The sequence below is a fragment of the Chiloscyllium plagiosum genome, chromosome 24 (assembly GCF_004010195.1).
Source record: "Chiloscyllium plagiosum isolate BGI_BamShark_2017 chromosome 24, ASM401019v2, whole genome shotgun sequence".
Classification (NCBI taxonomy): Eukaryota; Metazoa; Chordata; class Chondrichthyes; order Orectolobiformes; family Hemiscylliidae; genus Chiloscyllium; species Chiloscyllium plagiosum.
The window spans coordinates 1,960,263-1,980,207 of NC_057733.1; the positions used below are offsets into that span (position 1 = coordinate 1,960,263).

General features: G+C 41.7%; 1 protein-coding gene across 1 annotated transcript in view; it reads left to right on the top strand.

Annotated features, from left to right (window-relative positions):
• Positions 1-19,945, top strand: part of LOC122562332 (unconventional myosin-XV-like) — a 447,653-nt gene that overhangs the window by 352,738 nt on the left and 74,970 nt on the right. The window contains exons 46-50 of the mRNA XM_043715207.1: positions 2,961-3,079; positions 7,440-7,558; positions 10,113-10,254; positions 12,558-12,669; positions 14,885-15,039. Of these exons, the coding sequence (XP_043571142.1) occupies positions 2,961-3,079; positions 7,440-7,558; positions 10,113-10,254; positions 12,558-12,669; positions 14,885-15,039 (647 nt within the window). The remainder of the gene's footprint in view (positions 1-2,960; positions 3,080-7,439; positions 7,559-10,112; positions 10,255-12,557; positions 12,670-14,884; positions 15,040-19,945) is intronic.

Here is a 19,945-nt window from a genome sequence, read left to right on the forward strand (position 1 = left end):
AATTTCCCTGACTCCAGCTATAACTCTTGCCCTGTAGTACACACTTATCCCTCTCCATCACGAGTGTAAAAATCACCGAATTATGGTCGCTATCCCCAAAGTGCTCACCTACCTTTAATTCTAATACCTGGCCTGGTTCGTTACCCAGAACCAAATCCAGTATGGCCTCACCTCTTGTTGGCCTGTCTACATATTGTGTCAGGAAACTCTCCTGCACACATTGAACAAACACTGACCCATCTAACGAATTTGAGCTATAGCTTTCCCAATCAATATCAGGAAAGTTAAAGTCCCCCATAACAACCACCCTATTACTGTCACTCATCTCCTGAGTCACCTTCCCAATCCTTTCTTCAATGATTCTAGGACTATTAGGAGGCCTGTAGAAATCTCCTATCAGGGTGACCTCACGTTTCCTATTCCTAACCTCAGCCCAAACTACCTCAGATGGCAAGTCCTCATCCATCGTCCTTTTCACCGCTGTAATACTATCTTTGACAAGCAATGTCACACCTCCCCCTCTTTTACCCCCACCCCTCTCCCTACTAAAACATTTAAATCCTGGAACCTGCAATCCTGTCCCTGTTCTAGCCATGTCTCCGTAATAGCCACAACATCGAAGTCCCAGGTTCCAACCCACGCTGCAAGTTCACCTACCTTATTTCGTATACTTCTTGCATTGAAGTATACACACTTCAAGCCACTTTCCTGTTTACAGGCACCCTCCTTTGAAATTGTTGCCATGTTCCTAACCTCCCTACAATCCAGGTCCTGCACCCTAAAGCTACAGTCTAGGTTCCCATAGCAATTACAGAGGCATCACTCAGGGATGGATAGGACTAACAGCTTAATGTTCCAGGGTATAGATGCTATAGCAAGGATAGACTCCTGCACCATCCCTGTAGCCACGCATTTAACTGTTCTCTCTCCCTATTCCTCGACTCTCTTTCTGCTCCATTGATTCTGTTGTCTTTCTTGACTTCTCTTGTTCTAACTTTCTCTTTAACTTCCTTCTTAAACTTCCAGTTTGTCCCCTCCCCCCCCCCCGCTATTTAGTTTAAACGCAGCTGTGTTGCAGTGGCAAACCTACCTGCCACAATGCTGGTCCCCCATCTATTAGGGTGCAACCCGTCTCTCTTGTATAATTTATCCTTACCGCTAAACATACTCCAGTGATCCAAGAATTTAAATCCTTGCTTCCTGCACCAGTTCCCCAGCCACACATTCATGTCCATTATCTCCCAGTTCCTGTCCTCTCCAGCCCGAGGAACTGGAAGCAAACCGGAGATAACCACCCTGGATGTCCTGCTTTTCAGCCTTCTTCCGAGTTCTCTGAAGTCCAGCTATAGAATGTCCTTCCTCTTCTTCCCAACGTCATTTGTGCCAACATGCACCACCACGTCTGGCTCTTCACGTTCGCCCTTAAGGATTTCCTGCACTCTGTCTGCGATGTCCTTAATCCTGGCACCAGGAAGGCAACGCACCATCCTCAAATCCCGCCTGTTGCCGCAGAAACCCCTTTCAGTCCCTCTCACTATGGAGTCCCTATTACCACGGCTCTGTGTGATGTCTGACTCCTCGGCTCTGCCTCCACGCCAATTTCTGATTGGGAGACCTGACCGCCTCTCGGACTGGCAGTGACGTTTGTCTCTACGGTTTCCAAAAGATTCAACCTGTTCCTGACAGGTACTTCCCCCGGGGTCTCTTGTGCTTGTCCCATCTCTGCCTTCCTCCTGGGTTCAATCCCAATCTTGGGCAGTTGTGGAGTTTGCATAATCTACCTGTGTCTGTGTGGATTTCCTCCAGGTGCTCCAGTTTTCTCCCCCAATCCAAAAATCCGCAGGTTAGGTGAATTGGCCATGCTAGTTTAGGGATGTGTAGGTTAGGTGCGTTTGTCAAAGGTGAATGTAGGATAGGGAGTGGGTATGGGTGGGTTACTCTTCAGAGGGTCAGTGTGGACTTGTTAGGCTGAAGGGCCTGTTTCCACACTGTAGGGATTCTACACTAAGAAAGAAATACGTTCCATGAGGCAGGAGCAGACAGAAATAGGTCCGCCCGGCCAGTCCTGTTTATGGAATTTGAGAAGTAGGTGGGAAGTGAGCTGTATGGGATTGGCAACTGTGAGCTCAGGGGCTGTGGTGGAGAGATGCCCCAATAAGATGAGATTAGTGACTGTTGTGGACACAATGGTTTGATAATGGGGTCATAGTCCAGGGGAGATAGTAGGAGGTGTCGGAGAGCTGGCAGTGCAATGTAGAGGTTCGTACAACAGACAACAACAGCACCCCTCTTGTCACCCTCTTGATGACAAAGTCAGGGTTGGATCTGAGAGCACAAAGTGCAGTCAGTTCAGAGGGAGGTAGGTTCGAATGGGTGAGAAGGACAGGCAAATTAAGGTGACTAACGTCATGTCAAAAGTTCTCAATGAATAGGTTAAGTGCAGATAAAGGATAAGGGAGAGGGGTCTAGGTGGGGGCTGTCTGTTGGAGGTGGATGAATGCATCTGTGGGGGGGGGGGGGGAGTGGACTCTTTCAAAAGAAGTGGACACAGAGGTGAAGGCAACAGAAGATTTCAGTATCATGTCATGGTGGGGATTCAAATGGATAAACCAGGATCTTTGCTGAGTACAGAACTTTCAGTATCAGAGAGCATAACATCAGAAGGAATAGTAAATTCCCAATAAGCAGTGGGTTTTGGAGAAGAATGGAAACAGAGGGAAGTAATTGTTGAGTTCAGCATAGAGATAACATGGTCAACCTGATTATTGCAATGAGCTGCATGGGATATTGTTACAAAATAATCTCCAGTGAGTTGGGTACCTCAGCTTAATAGGCAAATGAGAAAGGGGTTAAGGTGCTGTGACAAATGTGCTCCAACAGACTGTGTTGTTACACTTTACAGGAGCTGATACACTTATATATTGAGACTCTCATTAGGCCCTACTTGTTCTTGTTTGCAGCTGAACTTCACATTGGGACTGATGTACGGTTGCTGCAGGACAATGGGCTGAAGAAGCGGATTGTGGTCGCTGCACGTGACAACTGGGCTATCTACTTTTCTCGGATGTTCCCTGTCAGTGTAAGTACAGCATCAACAATTTTGAGGTATTGCTTTTACTGTATATGTGTCAGATTTATCTGTCTGATATTAAAAATCTAACACTTAGACACAATGTACAAACTTTGTGTTTTCATATTCTTGGTCACACTTCTGTATCAACTTGAAGAAAGTGAGGACTGCAGATGCTGGATGAAGGGCTTATGCCCGAAATGTTGATTTCTCTGCTCCTCAGATGCTGCCTGACCTGCTGTGCTTTTCCAGCACCACACACTCGACTTTTGTATCAATTTCCTCATTATGAAGTACTATGTAAATACATCCCTTTCAATTTCCCTTTCTGAATTTTTCAATAAGACCATTGATAAAATCATTGAATTACTTAAAACATTTTCATTTGAATTTTTTTTTCATAATTGAGATTTTTAAGGTCGACAGGGAATATTTAAATAAATCATGGAAAAACTTATTTGGCACAATGTTGATGAAATTTACCAATTGCCTTGAATGTTTTAATAAATTTGGGGAAGTATTTATGTAGTTTAAAGTATTAAAGGCTCAATGCCTTGTTTTTAAAATTTTCATTCGTTTTCACATTCCTTACTAACCTTTTCCTGCCTATCTCTGCCTTCTCCTTCAGCTCCATAAGCGTTCCAGATGTTTTTGCCCTTCTGATCCTATCACTTGAGCATCCCTTATTTAAATTGCTTCATTGTTGGTGACCATGTCTTCAGCTGGAAAGATCCTAATGTCTGGAACAAGCTCCACCTCTCTACCTCACTTTCCTACTTCTCGGATACTCCTTAAAATCTAACTCTCTAATCAAGCATTTGGTCATTTGACATATCTCTTGATGTAGCTTATGTTAATTTTGTTTTGTAATTGCCTTATGAGATATTTTTATTATTTAAAGGTATTATATAAAGATAAGCGGTGTTGTAGTTAATTTTCTTCTATAAATGACAGGAACATCAGAGTAGTCTATAGAATCCCTACAGTGTGGAAACAGACTCTTTGGCCCAACAAGTCCACACTTACCCTCCAAAGAGTAACCCACCCAGACCCATTCCCCATCTTACATTTATCCCTTACTAATGCACTTAATGTACACACCCCTGAACCCTATGGGCAATTTAGCATAGCCAATTCACCTCACCTGCCCATCTTTGGTCTGTGGGAGGAAACCGGAGCACCCGGAGGAAACCTACGCAGACGCAGGAAGAATGTGCAAACTGCACACAGACAGTCGCCCAAGGCTGTAATCAAACCCGGGTCTCTGGCGCTGTGAGGCAGCAATGCTAACCACTGAGCTACCATGCCACTCAATAGTAGGCTATTAAGTCCTCAAGTGTGCTCCACTATTCTGGATCATGGCTGATCATCTACCTCAACATCAAGTTACCATGCTATCCTCATATCCCTTATAACATTCCTATTAAAGAAAAATTTATATCAATCTCTGTCTTGAACTTACCTAATAATTATACTAAGAAACACAGTCCCTTGAGCCTTTTCTGTCATTCATAGAACATAGAACATAGAAGAATACAGCGCAGTACAGGCCCTTCGGCCCTCGATGTTGCGCCGATCCAAGCCCATCTAACCTACACTAGCCCACTATCCTCCATATGCCTATCCAATGCCCGCTTAAATGCCCATAATGAGGGAGAGTCCACCACTGCTACTGGCAGGGCATTCCATGAACTCACAACTCGCTGAGTAAAGAACCTACCCCTAACATCTGTCCTATACCTACCCCCCCTTAATTTAAAGCTATGCCCCCTTGTAATATGATCATGGCTGGTCATCGAGCTCAATACCATCATTCTGCCCTCCCTCCATATCCCTTATCCATTTAGCCATGAGAGCTATATCTTCCACCTTCTTGAAAACACATAATGTTTTGGCATCAATCACTTTCTTTGCTGGTGAATTTCACAGACACCCCACTGTCTGGTTGAAGAACTTTTTCCTCATCTTAGCCTTAAAAGGTTTGGCCTTTATCCTTAAATTGACCCTGGTTCTGAATTCCCACAATCGGGAAGATCCTTCCTGCCAGTCCTGTTGGAATTTTATAGGTTTCTATGAATTCCTCTATGGTCTTCTAAACTTCAGTGAATACAACCCAAATTGACGCAATCTCTCCTCGTAAGTCAGTCCTTCCATCCAAGGAATCAATTTGGTAAACATTCACTGCACTCCCTTCATAGCAAGAGCATCCTTCCTCAGATAAGGAGACCAGAAATAAAAAATATTCCAGGTGTGACCTCACCAATGCCTTCTTGAAATTTCTTGAAACTGCGCACTGACTTTCAGTGATTGGTGCACAAGGACACTTTATGTTCAGTGACCTGAGCAAAAGGACACCTCGGTCTCGTTGAACATTCCCATCCTCTCAATTTACAGACATTCAAATAAAAATAACTACACATTTATCCACATAACTGCCAGGCATTTGCCCACTCACTCAGCCTGTCCAAATCACAACATCTCTATATGCTCCCCACAGTTCACCCTTCCACTCAGCTTTGTGTCATCTGCAACTTTTAAGATATTACACTTTGTTCCCTCATCCAAATCATTAATGTATATTGTCATTAGCTGAGATCCTGGTACTGCTCCTTGTGGTACCCCACTGCAATTCATTAATTCATACTCTTTGTTTCCTGCCTGCTAATCAATTTCTATCTCAAGATACTACACTCAATCTCTTGCATCATAATTATACCCATTAATCTTGTATGTAGTACTTTGTCAAAGGACTTCTGAAAGTGCAAATAACCACATCCACTGGCTCTCCCTGATCAACTTTCTAGTTACATCCTCATAGAATTCCAGTAGATTTGTCAAGCATTATTTCCCTTTTGTAGATCCATGCTGGCTGACTGATTCTAACACTGATTTCTCAGTTCTCTGCTATAAAGTCCTCGATAGTGTACTCTCAGCATCTTTCACATAACTGACATCAGACCTCACTGGTCTATAATTACCTGGTCTCTCCCTATCTCCATTTTTAAATAGTGGGGTTACATTAGTCAGCTTTCAATCTGTAGGAACTATCCCAGAATCTAAAGATAACCACTAATGCATCCACTATTTCTTCAGCCACCTCCTTAAGTACTCTAGCATGTAGATTATAGGTCCTGAGAATTTATCAGCTTCCAATCACACCAATTTCTCCAACACATTTCTCTACTAATACAGATTTTTTTCAATTCTTCCCTCTCACTAAACCAGTGTTCCTCATAATTTCTTATTCCTGTCCACCCTTGTGAAGACAGAGTGAAAGATTAATTCAGTTCATCAGCCATTTCTTTGTTCCCCATTCTAAACTCTCTCATTTATGACTGTAAGGACTTACATTAGTTTTCATCTTTTCGTTTTCTCTTTAATACTTATGGAAGCTTTTACAGTCAATGTTCCCCTGCAAGCTTACTCTCATACTCTGCTTTCTCCTTCTTAATCAATCCCTTGGTCCCCCTTTGCTGACTTTTAAAGTGTTCCCAATTCTCTGTTTTTTCTCTTGCCAATTTATGTGCCTCTATTTTGCATCGATGACTATTTCTAACTTCCCTCATAAGCCATTGTACTTTTTATACTTGTGTAAGAAGGATTAAACAATTTTGTAGTTTACCCATACACATTTTGAATTTACCGATCCTTCATACCCAACACTCTTCATATCATCAAAATTTCTCTTAATGAGAATCAGGACCCTAATATCAGAACTAATTACCTCATGCTCCAACTTGATGAAGAATTCTATGGAATTATGAATGCCTCCAGTACATTCTCAGGCATCGCAGGTTCTGTTCACTCACTGCAGGAAACCTTGTGTTACCATCGCTTGAATTTTAAAAGAACTTCTAAAAATTTCTGAAAGGCTTCAACAAGGTAGACAATGAGAGAGATTGTTCCCACTGATTGGAACAGTTTCAGGACAAAGGGTTCATCACTGATGACACAGATCATAAGGAATTCATAAAAAGTTGTGAATCTTTGGAATTCTGTATTGCACAGAATGCTGTGCATGCTCAATCATTGCATATATTTAAGGATGTAGAATCAGGGGATATTGGGAGCAGGTAGGAGCATGGTTGAAGCCCAAAATCAGCCATAATCATATCAAATGGTGGAGCAGGCTTGGTGAGGTTGAATGGTCTACTCCTTCTTTTACTTCTGGTGGTGTTTTCCACCTAACTTTCTACCCAGGAAATTATGCCAGATCGCTAATGAAAGTCTGTCAGATAAACAGTGTGCAGTGTAATCCTGATCAGAATGCTGTTAAGATGAACAAACATTTAAAGCAGAGAGGCATTGAAACTGTGTCATATCATGGCTGTGCTCAATTGGAGACCCCACACATTTCTTTTTAATTCAGGGGGACATTGGCAGCAATGTGCAGATTCTCAGCATCTCTCACCGAGGGATCAAGCTGATAAAGTTGGTGCAAGCAGTCGGAATGAAATCAGACAATTTTAAAATTCTTCAGAGCTATAGGTAAGACATCGGGAAAGATAATTTCATATGTTAGTGTGTCATTGTGTCCATTTATGTCAGTGTGTCTGGATCTGTTATTTTTTAGCTGTTAGCAAGCTTTTGTCAGTGGGCTGTGTCTCATATTCATTTGTACACAGCTACATCTGAATGTGTTAGCCCTTTGATATCTTTTCAGGATTTAGATTTATTATCACATGTATATAAAAAATACAATGAAAAGTGTTTTTCTGCAAATTATATGCAAAGTTGCCACTCTCTGGCGCCATCTTGAAACACTGAACATAATGCAAGATTTTATTGCAATAAATAGGTACAAATTACTGCAGATGCTGGAATCTGTACTGAAAACAACAAATGCTGGAGATCACAGTGACTCAGACAGCATCCATGGAGAGTTCTGACCTGCTGTGATCTCCAGCATTTGTTGTTTCCTTTACCGCAGTAGAGTTCATCTTTCTCTCTTCTTCTTGATCCCCATCTGCTGCTCTCCAGCTGCTGCTTGACATTGGCTGGAATCTGTGAAGCAGGGTCCTGCGTCTCTGTAAAGGCCCTGGAGTCTCACTTATGGGCCTCTACTATTGCTACAATCACAACTGCTGCATCCAAGCTGATAACCAGTTTTTTGGCTACCACCTCTGCAATTATAGAATGAAAAAGGACAGGAAGGCACTATCCAGACAACTGGTCTGATGCCAGTTGTAGGGAAATGTTTGCAAAAAATGTGAAGGACAGGATTAATCAGTACTTGGAAAGGCAGGATTGATCAAGGATAGTCAGCATGAATTTGTTAAAGGGAGATCCTGTCTGACTAATTTAATTGAATTTTTTGAAAGGGTAACTAAATACATTTTAGAAGGTAGTGCAGGTGATGTTGTTTACATAGACTTCAGTAAGGCCTTTGACAAGATCCCACATGGAAGCCTGGTCCAAAAGGTAATAGCCCATGGGATCCAAGGCAAGTTGGCAAACTAGATGCTAAATTGGCTTTCAAAAGGAGGTAAAGGATGATGGTAGAGGATATTTGTGATTGATTTGAAGCCTGTGACCAGCAGTGTATCACAAGGATCAGCACTGGGATCCTTGCTGTTTGCTATGTGTGTTAATGACTTGGATATGAATGGAGAAAATATAAGTAAGTTTGCACTTTTCATGAAAATTGACGGTGGTGTTGATAGGAAGGAGCATGGTCTTAGGCTTCAATCTGGGAAATTGGCCAGAGCAACAGCAGATGGAAGTTATTCCTGATAAATGGGAGGTGATACATTTTGAGGGGTTTAATAAGTAAAGGATATATACAATGAAAGGTCGGTTCTTAGGGAGTACTGAGGAACAAAGGACCTTGGTGTACAGGTTCATAGATCCTTGAAGGAGTCAGCACAGATGGATAAAGTAGTGAAGAAGGCATACAGAATGCTTGCCTTCATTAGTTAGGCAAAGAATATAGGAGTAAGGAAGTCTTGTTACAACTTCATAAATTATTGTTTAGGCCACAGATGAAATACTGTGTGCAGTTCTGGTAACCACACTATCAGAAGGGTGCAGAGGAGATTGACCAGATATTGCCTAAGGTGAAAAGTCTCAATTACGAAGAGAACTGGATAGGCTGGGTTTGTTTTCCGAGGAGCAGAGGAGGCTGAGGGGAAATTTGATTGAGAGATACATACTTATGAGAGACACAGACAGAATAGACTCAGAAAATCTTTTCCACTTGGCAGACATGTCTAAGACAAGAGGGCATATGTTTAAGGTGAGGAGTAAGTGATTTAGAGAAAATCTGAGAAAAATGCTTTTCATCCTAAAGCTGGTGGAAAAATAAAATGTGCTGCCAGAGAGGGTGGTGGAGGGAGGTTCTATTGCAACATTTAGAAAGTATCTGGATGAGTACTTAAAATGCCAGGGTATAGTAAGCTATGAAGCAAGTGCAGTTAAATTGGATTAGTGCAGTTTGTTGTTTGGTGGTCAGCATTAACATGGTGGGCTGGAAGTGGTCAGGGTGGCATGCTATTCAGAGACTTGGTGTGGACTTGATGAACTGAATGGCCTGCTTATACACTGTATTGATTCTAAGTGTCAATTTTTTTTATCCCAGATTATTATATTTAAGCATTTCCCCACCACCAATGTTAAGCTGACTGGCTAGTAATTGCTGTGCTTATCCCACTTGCCTTTTTGAATATGAATTGTAACCATTACAGTATTCCTCTGGTACCACTACCAGAATTAAAGGAGGATTGAAAGGTGATGCAATTTCCATCTTTACTTCCATCAGCAACTCAGAGTGCATCCTATGACAGACAGGGTGAACTTTTAACTTTGAGCACGCCCTGACAACCTTTAAGTAGTTCCTCTCTATTTAATTTCTCTGTTGTCTCCTCTGTTACTTGGCTACAAAATTGTCAAAAAATGTACAGCACAAGAAGAGATCATTGACACATTACATCTATGCCTTTTGAGCACCATGGAGAAAGTTTCCAGCAGACAGGAACCTGCTGAGGCTGAGTAAAATACCTGTGAAGATAATGGACACCCATTTACCTCTCTCCCTTTGTTACAGTTATACGGAAATACTGAATGTGACATTAAAGGAAGAAACCATGCTGGAATTTTCTCTGAAGAATGAGCAGCTGGTCCTGTATTCAGAAAAGGCTGAGCAGGCAAAGATGCTCATCACTTTATTCCTGGAGGAGTTACAGAAGGTACAGGAGATTTGAAAAATACAACAGCAATAGAAAAAGGAGCAAGCATTAAACTATGGCAGGCCAGCAGAAAGTAGCAATTCAAACTGGCATGCAATTGTGATTTTGGAAAAGATCCATACACTTCACTCTACAGTATTAATAACATAAGAACTGACTTACTGGTATATAGGTAAAACATCAGTATTTCTTGTGATACCAATAATAACTCCATATTGAGTGTAGTTATTATGGAAAGTGTTTCCCCTATATTGGTTGCAATTACCAGTCCAGTTTCTACGCCAGTTTTGGATGGAATTACTAATATGAAGATTTACATATAAAATACATCATGCCCAACTACTTGATAGCAGTGTTTATGGACTCCACATGACCCTCTCACACCTCTCATTTAAGCCAATTAGCATAGTCATTCCCATTTATGATTATATAGTTTTCCTTTCAATGTGTCTATACTATTTATCTCACCTACTCAATGTGATCGAAAATTCAACATTCTAGCTGATTTCTCTCTGGGAGAAAAGGTTCATCCTGAATTTTCTAGTGGATTTATGAGCTCCACAAATGGAAACATCTTCTCCATCTGTACTCTTTTAAATGCTGCTTAAGGATTGTGTTACCCCTTAGTCATCTCTTTCCGTTCCTTCCTGAATTACAAGTTTGGTGTCTTTATATCATTTATAATAAAGTTTAAGCCTAACCTGTCTGCTTTTCAATTCTATCCGTCTGGAAGTGTTTGCATTACTTTGTTTTTTCATGGCATGATTGATATGTTTAGTGAGTAATCTTTGGATTCTATTTTGGATTCTGTTTTCTGTGCCATATGGAATTTATCCTAGGATTCTCTGGGAAGCCAGGGAGGAGATTGTTGAGCCTTTGGCTTTGATCTTTATATCGTCATTGTCTACAGGAATACTGCCAGAAGGCTGGAGGATAGTAAATGTTGTCCCCATGTTCAAGAAGGGGAGTAGAGACAATCCTGATAATTATAGACCAATGAGCCTTACAGTTGTGGGTAAAGTACTGGAAAAGGTTATAAGAGAGAGGATTTATAATCATCTAGAGAGGAATAAGTTGGTTAAGGATAGTCAACACGGTTTTGTGAAGGGTAGGTCGTGCCTTACAAACTTTATTGAGATCTTTGAGATGGTTATCAAACAGGTAGATAAGGGTAAAGTGGTTGATGTGGTGTATATGGATTTCAGTAAGGCATTTGATAAGGTTCCCCACAGTAGGCTATTGCATAAAATAAGGAGGCATGGGACTGAGAGTGATTTAGTGGTTTGGATCAGATAGTGGCTAGCTGAAAGAAGACAGAGGGAGCTGTTTGATGGGAGGTGTTCATTCTGGAGTTCAGTTACTACTGGTGTACCACAAGGATCTGTTTTGGGTCCACTGCTGTTTGTCATTTTCATAAATGACCCGGATGACAGCGTAGAAGGAAGTGTTAGTAAATTTGCAGATGACACTAAAGTAGGTGGAGTTGTAAGTCATGCCAAAGGATGTTGTAGGTTACAGAGGGGCATAGATAAGCTGCAGAGCTGGGCTGAGAGGTGGCAAATGGAGTCTAATATGGAGAAGTGTGATTTGATTTAGTTTGGAAGGAGCAACAGGAATAAAGAGTACTGGGCTAATGATAAGATTCTTGGCAGTGTGGACGAGCAGAGAGATCTTGATGTCCATGTACATAGATTCCTGAAAATTTCCACCCAGGTTGACAGGGTTGTTAAGAAGGCATACGGTGTGTTAGCTTTTATTGATAGGGGGATTGACATTCAGAGCCACGAGGTCATGCTGCAGCTGTACAAAACTCTAGTATGGCTGTACTTGGAGTATTGCTTACAGTTTTGGTCACCGCATTATAGGAAGAATGTGAAAGCTTTGAAAAGGATTCAATGGAGATTTACTATGATGTTGCCTGGTATGGAGGAAAGGTCTTATGAGGAAAGGCTGAGGGACTTGAGGCTGTTTTCATTAGAGCAAAGATGGTTGAGAAGTGACTTAATTGAGACATACAAGATAATCAGAGGTTTAGATAGGTTGGACAGTGAGAGCCTTTTTCCTTGCATGGTGATGGCTAGCAAGAGGGGACATAGTTTTAAATTGAGAAGTGATAGATATAGGACAGATGTCAGAGGTAGTTTCTTTACTCAGAGGGTAGTAGGGGCGTGGAATGCCCTGCCTGCAACAGTAGTAGACTCGCCAACTTTAAGTAGGCGAAAGTGAGGACTGCAGATGCTGGAGATTAGAGTCATGAGTGTGGTGCTGGAAAATTTGGTTCATATTGTATATCTACCTCACAGGACTCTGACCACGTTATGGCTATTAAGAGCTATATTACAGATGATAAAAGCTTGCTGAACTTTCGCAAAGGAGACATCATCAAGCTCCTGCCTCTAGATGGACTCGAACCAGGTGAGTCTCAAAGGGAAACTGCAAACTCATCAATAGATAGCATTCAGACCACACCCTCAGAAGTGGTCATTGATGCAGCAGGACGAAATTAATGCCTGACCTAACTGAACTCAGGCAGCCAAAGGAGACTATCAGACATCCATTCAGAACAGACATTGCAATATTCTTTCAATTATTTAATGACAGCAGCCCAGAAATGGACTCTGTTGATTTTGTTTTGCTCAAACGCAGATGGGAGCCAGTAGAAAGGCCCAAAATGTCCTGTGATACACGGTCCCACTATCTCTGGGAGCTATTAAAAGGCACACAAGGAATAAAATCTCTCCATCTCTGACAAAGAAAATTACATTGGGGTAGTAACTTTAAATAAAAGTTGAATGAGACTTCATTAGGAATATTGTACTTGTAAAAAAATGTTTTGGTTTAGGATTACAATGCTGATTTCACTGGCATTCTGCCTGATACAGACAAATAGAGATACAAAGAAAGACTTGGTCAGACCTTTTCTGATTGAAACAGTGTTGATTATAGGTCAGTATAACGGGGCTTTAAAGTCCTAAAAGGCTGAGATAGTAGAGTCTAAAATGAAGAGCCAAAGTGTCACACCACACTGGAAATCTGTCCCTTTATTTCGAGAATTACTACAAAAATTTAAAAAATTATCAAAGCATGCAAAATCCTCAATTTACCTGTAACTAACAAAAATATGGACCATGTTTCTGCACTTAACAAGAACTAATATTTACTACAAATAAATAGATTTTAACCACATGTAAACACTATGAACTGTCAATATTTAACTCGATTAGTTAGAACTCTGAACTCTAACCCCTTTTTAAAATTCCTCAAAATACACATGCATGTAGACCGACATAGAAAGACAAAAAAAATTGGTGTTATAGGTGGAGGTAAAAATAAACTGGGGAAATAGTTCAGAGGCCCCAATTCCCAGGTTTCACTGAGGAGCTTTACTCAGTTACAAAGACGCCAGTCACAGCGTTGTTGTCAGGCCGATGGCCTTTGTCATCCACAACCAGTCACAACACCACAAGCTAATCAGTAACTTTCACAGAAAAGTACTGCACAGTACAGGCTTTTTGGCCCTCGATGTTGTGCCGACCTTATATCCTACTCTAAATTCAGATTACCATACATATCCTTCATTGTACTAACTTCCACATGCCTACCCAAGAGTTGCTTAAATTTCCCTAATGTATCTGACTCTACTACCACTGCTGGCAGTGCATTCCACGCACCCACCACTCTCTGTGTAAAGAACCTACCTCTGACATCTCCCCTAAACCTTCCTCCAATCACCTTAAAATTATGCCCCCTCATGATAGCCATTTCCGCCCTGAGTAAAAGTCTCTGACTATTCACTTTATCTATGTCTCTTAACATCTTGTACACCTCCATCTAATCACTTCTCATCCTCCTTCACTCCAATGAGAAAAGCTTTCTCAACCTTTCTTCATAAGACATGCCCTCCATCCAGGCAACATCCTGGTAAATTTCCTCTGCACCCTCTTGAAAGCTTTCACATCCTTCCTATAATGAGGCGACCAGAATTGAACAATCAGGGCTTTATAGAGCCTGCAGCATAACCTAGTGGTTCTTAAACTCAATGCCTCTGCTCATGAAAGCCAACACACCATATGCCTTCTTAACAATGCTGTCAACCTAGATTGCAACTTTGAGGGATCAATGGATATGAACCCCAAGATCCTCCACACTGACAAGAATCCTGCCTTTAACCCTGTAATCTGCTGTCAGATTCGACCTTACAAATCACTTCACACTTTTCCAGGTTGAACTCTATCTGCCACTTCTCAGCTCAGCTCTGCATCCTGTCAATCTCCCGTTGCATCCTACGACAGCCCTCCACACTATCCACAACTCCATCAGCCTTTGTGTCAATGGCAAACTTACTAACACATCCTTCCACTTCCTCAACAAGTCATTTATAAAAATCACAAACTGCAGAGGTCCCAGAACAGCTCCCTGTGTAACACTACTGGTCACTTCTGAAATCTTGTACATTACAGATTCTATTATTTATATCATTAGTTTCAGAACTATCTTTAGAATGAGAAAAATATAAACCATCCCCTCAAATATCGAAAGAAGATAAACAGAGATGCAAAGTGTGACAGAGAGCAGGTTGAGAGCTGGGGCCCAATCTGCATTACTGAATCTTGCATCCTTCCTTCCTCAGGCTGGCAGTTTGGGTCAATTGGTGGACGCTCTGGCTTGTTTCCTGAAGATCATGCTCAGCCAACAGCAGCTCCTGATTACTATAACAGTAACCTGGGGAAGAATGAGGAGAGGCAAAAGAGCACACCCAGTTCCAATAGATCATCCATCAGAAAGGTAAGAAGACTAGTGTCCAGATTAGCACAGTACCATACAGACAGGTGGGTTGAATACCTGGTCTGGTGATTTCAGCCAGTGCTGTGGATAAATCACATGGTGCCTTTGATTCAGCTACTTATTAAGAGGTTTCACAGACAATCAAGTACTGAATCAAATAATAAAACTTTATAATCTGTAGCAACCAAAATAAGACCCCTCAAGTAAACAAGTTAAGTCTCCTAACTCAACTTAGGTAATACCCGATTAGTGGTGGAACTTGACCGCGATTCTACCAATGGTGCCTGTCTCTGGATGTGTCCATGGTTCAATCCTTATGCACAGTTGTTCTGCAGAGTTCTGCTACAGAGGGAGCTCTAGTGTCTGATTCTGATAGATTTTCATCCTTAAGGTCCAGAATACCTTAAATATACCTTAAATAGACTCTGTCCCAACAGCTCTCTATGGCAAGAAGTTGCAAAGACTCTGAACCTTGTAAGAAAAGAACTTTCTCCTTATCTCAGTCTTAAATTGGCATCCCTTTGTTCCGAGACTACGTCCTCTGATCCCAGACATGATCTACATGGACTTAAATAAGGTATTCAACAAGGTTCCTCGTGGTAGACTGGTTAGCAAGGTTAGATCACATGGAATACAGGGAGAACTAGCCATATGGATATAGAACTGGCTCAAAGATAGAAGTCAGAGGGTGGTGGTGGAGGGTTGCTTTTCAGACTGGAGGCCTGTGACCAGTGGTGTGCCACAAGGATCGGTGCTGGATCCACTGCTTTTCATCATTTATATAAATGATTTGGATGTGAACAGAGGAGGTATAGTTGGTAAGTTTGCAGACAACACCAAAATTGGAGGTGTAGTGGACAGCGAAGAAGATTACCTCAGAGTCCAATGGAACCTTCATCAGATGGGCCAGTGGGCCGAGGAGTGGCAGGTGGAGATTAATTTAGATAAATGTGAGGTGAGGTTAAAAAAACAAATGAGGGCAACACTTAATGGTAAGATCGTGGGGAAGTGAGGTAGGGGGGATGTTGTGGGTGGGGGGGGGGGGGGGGTGGAGGAGCAGTGGTTGCACACTGCTGTTGGACAAAGAGATTTTGGAATGCAGATTCATAGTTCCTTGTAGGTAGAGTGGCAGATAGACAGAGAAGTGAAGAAGGCCTTTGATGTGCTTCCTTTTATTGGTCAGTGCATTGAGTATCGGTGTTGGTAGGTAATGTTGTGGCTGTACAGGACATTGGTTAGCGAATTTTGGGAAATAGCATTCAATTCTGGTCTCCTTACAATAGGAAGGTTGTGAAACTTGCAAGGGTTCAGAAAAGATTTACAAGCATGTTAACAGGATTTGAGGGTTTGAGCTATAGGGAGAGGCAGAATAGGTTGGGGCTGTTTTCCCTGGAGCATCAGAGGCTGTGGGGTGACCTTATAGAGGTTTATAAAATCATGAGGGGCATGGATAGGGTAAATAGCCAAGGTCTTTTCCCCCGGGAGGGGGAGTCCAAAACTAGAGGGTATAAGTTTAAGCTGAGACGAGCAAGGTTTAAAAGGGACCTAAGGGGCAACCTTTTCACACAGAGGGTGGTGCATGTATTGAATGAGCCACCAGAGGAAGTGGTGGAGGCTGGTACAATTACAGCATTTAAAAGGCATCTGGATGGGTGTATGGATAGGAAGGTTTAGAGAGATTGGGCCAATTGCTGGCAAATGGGACTATATTAATTTAGGATATCTGGTCGGCATGGATGAGTTGGACCAAAGGGTCTGTTTAGAACATAGAACAGTACAGCACAGAACAGGTCCTTCAGCCCATGATGTTGTGCCAACCATTGATCCTCATGTATGCACCCTCACATTTCTGTGACTATATGCATGTCCATCAGTCTCTTAAATGTCCCCAATGACCTTGCTTCCACAACTGCTGCTGGCAACGCATTCCATGCTCTCTCAACTCTGTTAAAGAACCCACCTCTGATATCTCCTCTATACTTTCCTCCATCCAGCTTAAAACTATGACCCCTCGTGTTAGCCATTTCTGCCCTGGGAAATAGTCTCTGGCTATTGACTATATCTATGCCTCTCATTATCTTGTATACCTCAATTAGGTCCCCTCTCCTCCTCCTTTCCTCCAATGAAAAAAGTCCGAGCTTTGGAGAGCTTCATAAGATAAGCCCTCCAGTCCAGGCAGCATCCTGGTAAACCTCCTCTGAACCCTCTCCAAAGCATCCATATCTTCCCTATAATAGGGCGACCAGAACTTGACGCAGTATTCCAAGTGCGGTCTAACCAAAGTTTTATAGAGCTGCAACAAGATCTCACGACTCTTAAACTCAATCCCCCTGTTAATGAAAGCCAAAACACCATATGCTTTCTTAACAACCCTGTCCACTTGGGTGGCCATTTTAAGGGATCTATGTACCTGCACACCAAGATCCCTCTGTTCCTCCACACTACCAAGAATCCTATCCTTAATCCTGTACCCAGCTTTCAAATTGGACCTTCCAAAATGCATCTCCTTGCATTTATCCAGGTTGAACTCCATCTGCCACCTCTCAGCCCACCTCTGCATCCTGTCATTTCCCTGTATCCCATTCCTCCTGACCTTCTGAATGAGCCTACCATGGGGAACCTTATCAAATGCCTTGCTGAAGTCCATATACATCACATCCACAGCTCGACCCTCATCAACTTTTCTAGTCACATCCTCAAAGAACTCGATAAGGTTTGTGAGGCATGACCTGCCCCTCACAAAGCGGTGTTGACTGCATTTAATCAAGCCATGCTCTTCCAGATGGTCATAAATCCTATCCCTCAGAATCCTTTCTAACATCTTGCAGCCGACAGACGTGAGACTTACTGGTCTGTAATTGCTGAGGATTTCCCTATTTCCTTTCTTGAAGAGAGGAATTACATTTGCCTCTCTTCAGTCCTCAGGTATGACTCCAGTGGAGAGCAAGGATGCAAAGATCTTCGCAAGTGGCGAAGCAATTGCATTTCTCGTTTCCCAAAGCAGCCGAGGACAAATCTGATCCAGGCCTGGCGACTTGTCAATCTTAATGTTTGACAAAATTTTCAGCACATCAGCTTCCTTTATCTCTACCCATTCCAGCATGCACACCTGTTCTTCAAAGATTTCATTCACTACAAAGTTCGTTTCTTTCGTAAAGACAGAAGCAAAAACTCATTTAGGGCTTCCCCTACCTCCTCAGACTCCACACACAGGTACCCTATGCTATCCCTGATCGGCCCTACTCTTTCTTTGACAATTCTCTTATTCCTCACATAAGTGTAAAATGCCATTGTGTTCTCCCTAATCCGTTCTGCCAAGCTTTTCTCGTGCCCCCTCCTGGCTGTTTCTATGCTGTACAGCTCTATGACTCTATATGTTATCACTGACGATTCTTTAAACTCTTTCATCCAACTTATCGCAAGTCTGCGGATTATCTTCTTATCAGAAGTAGTTTCTTTGTTCCTTGTTAGATTTGGTATTAGCTGTCTGTTTGACAATGCAACTCTCCAATTAACTCCTTGTCAGCCGAGTGAACCTTCTCTGAATTATTGCAATTTTATCCCTTCTGATGTGTCTCCAGAATATAGTACTCTGGGAAATTGCCCCTAATATCCTGTATAAAATCCTTTCCCAGGCTACCTTTGACAATTTAATTCATCCGATCCAAATGAAATCACTCATAATTAATTCCTTTCTTCCAAGCCCCCATTATTTATTTGTGTATACTTTTTTCTGACAGTGTAACTATTGTTAGGGTGGATCTTTCAATTACTCATGCAATGGTGTATCTCCCTTCCTGTTTTTTCTTCCCCAAATTAATTCTGCATCTTGCTTTTCTGAACAAGATCATTTCCCATGACCACATTAATCATAACCCTTAATAACCAAGCTATCCCATCACCTTTTCTTTTCTTCCAGTCCTTTCCAAATGTGAAATACCCTGACTGTTCTGGCCCCAACACTGGTCAACTTGAAACCACATTCCTACAATGGCTGTCAGATCATACTTGCTTCTATTTGTACTATAAGTTCATCTACTTAGTTAGAAATTCTGCATACATTTAGATACAAAACCTTTAATTCTGTATGTTTACCTTACTTTTTCTTACACTCTCACTTTATCTGCTGGTGCACTCTTAATTCTATACACTTTATCCCTTCCTGTCTGGTTATTATTATCTAACACAAAAAGATGAACTAGCATCAGGAATAGGCTATTTAGCTCTTCAAACATGCTCCCTCAATAAAAAAAAGGCTCATCACTAAGCTGATTACTACATATTTACACTTTTCCCAGTAACCTTTCATCCTCTTGTTTATTCCTGTCTTAGAGATATTCAAAGATTCTGCTTCCATCTCCTTTTGAAGATGACTGTTCCAAAGATTCCACTTATCTCTATCTTAAATGGGTGAGCTTTGTTTTCAAATAGGGACGCTTTACTTCAAGAAATCTCATAAAAGAAAGCATCCTCTCCACATCAACCCAGTCAGGATTTCTCAGGATCTTTTAGATTCCAAACAAGTAACCTCTTAATGTTCTAAACTCCAGTATTTGCAAGCCCAGCCTGTCCAGTCTTTTCTTATAAGACTTTCCAGATATTAGTTTACTAAAGCTTATCAGAACTGCTTCCTTTAATCAGGAGACCAACACTTTACACAGTAACTGATGTGGTCTCACCTATGCCCTACATGAGTAAAGCAAAATCTCTTTACTGTTCTATTCAATTCCCCTCACAATAAATAATAACATTTTATTAGCTTTCCTAATTATTGAGTCCAGGTCGATGTGCTTATTGATTGAATCTGTGGATGAGTGCCATGCCTCTAGGAATTCCCTGGCTGTTCTCTGTTTGGCTTGTCCTACAATAGTAGTGTTGTCCCTGTCGAACTCATGTTGCTTGTCAT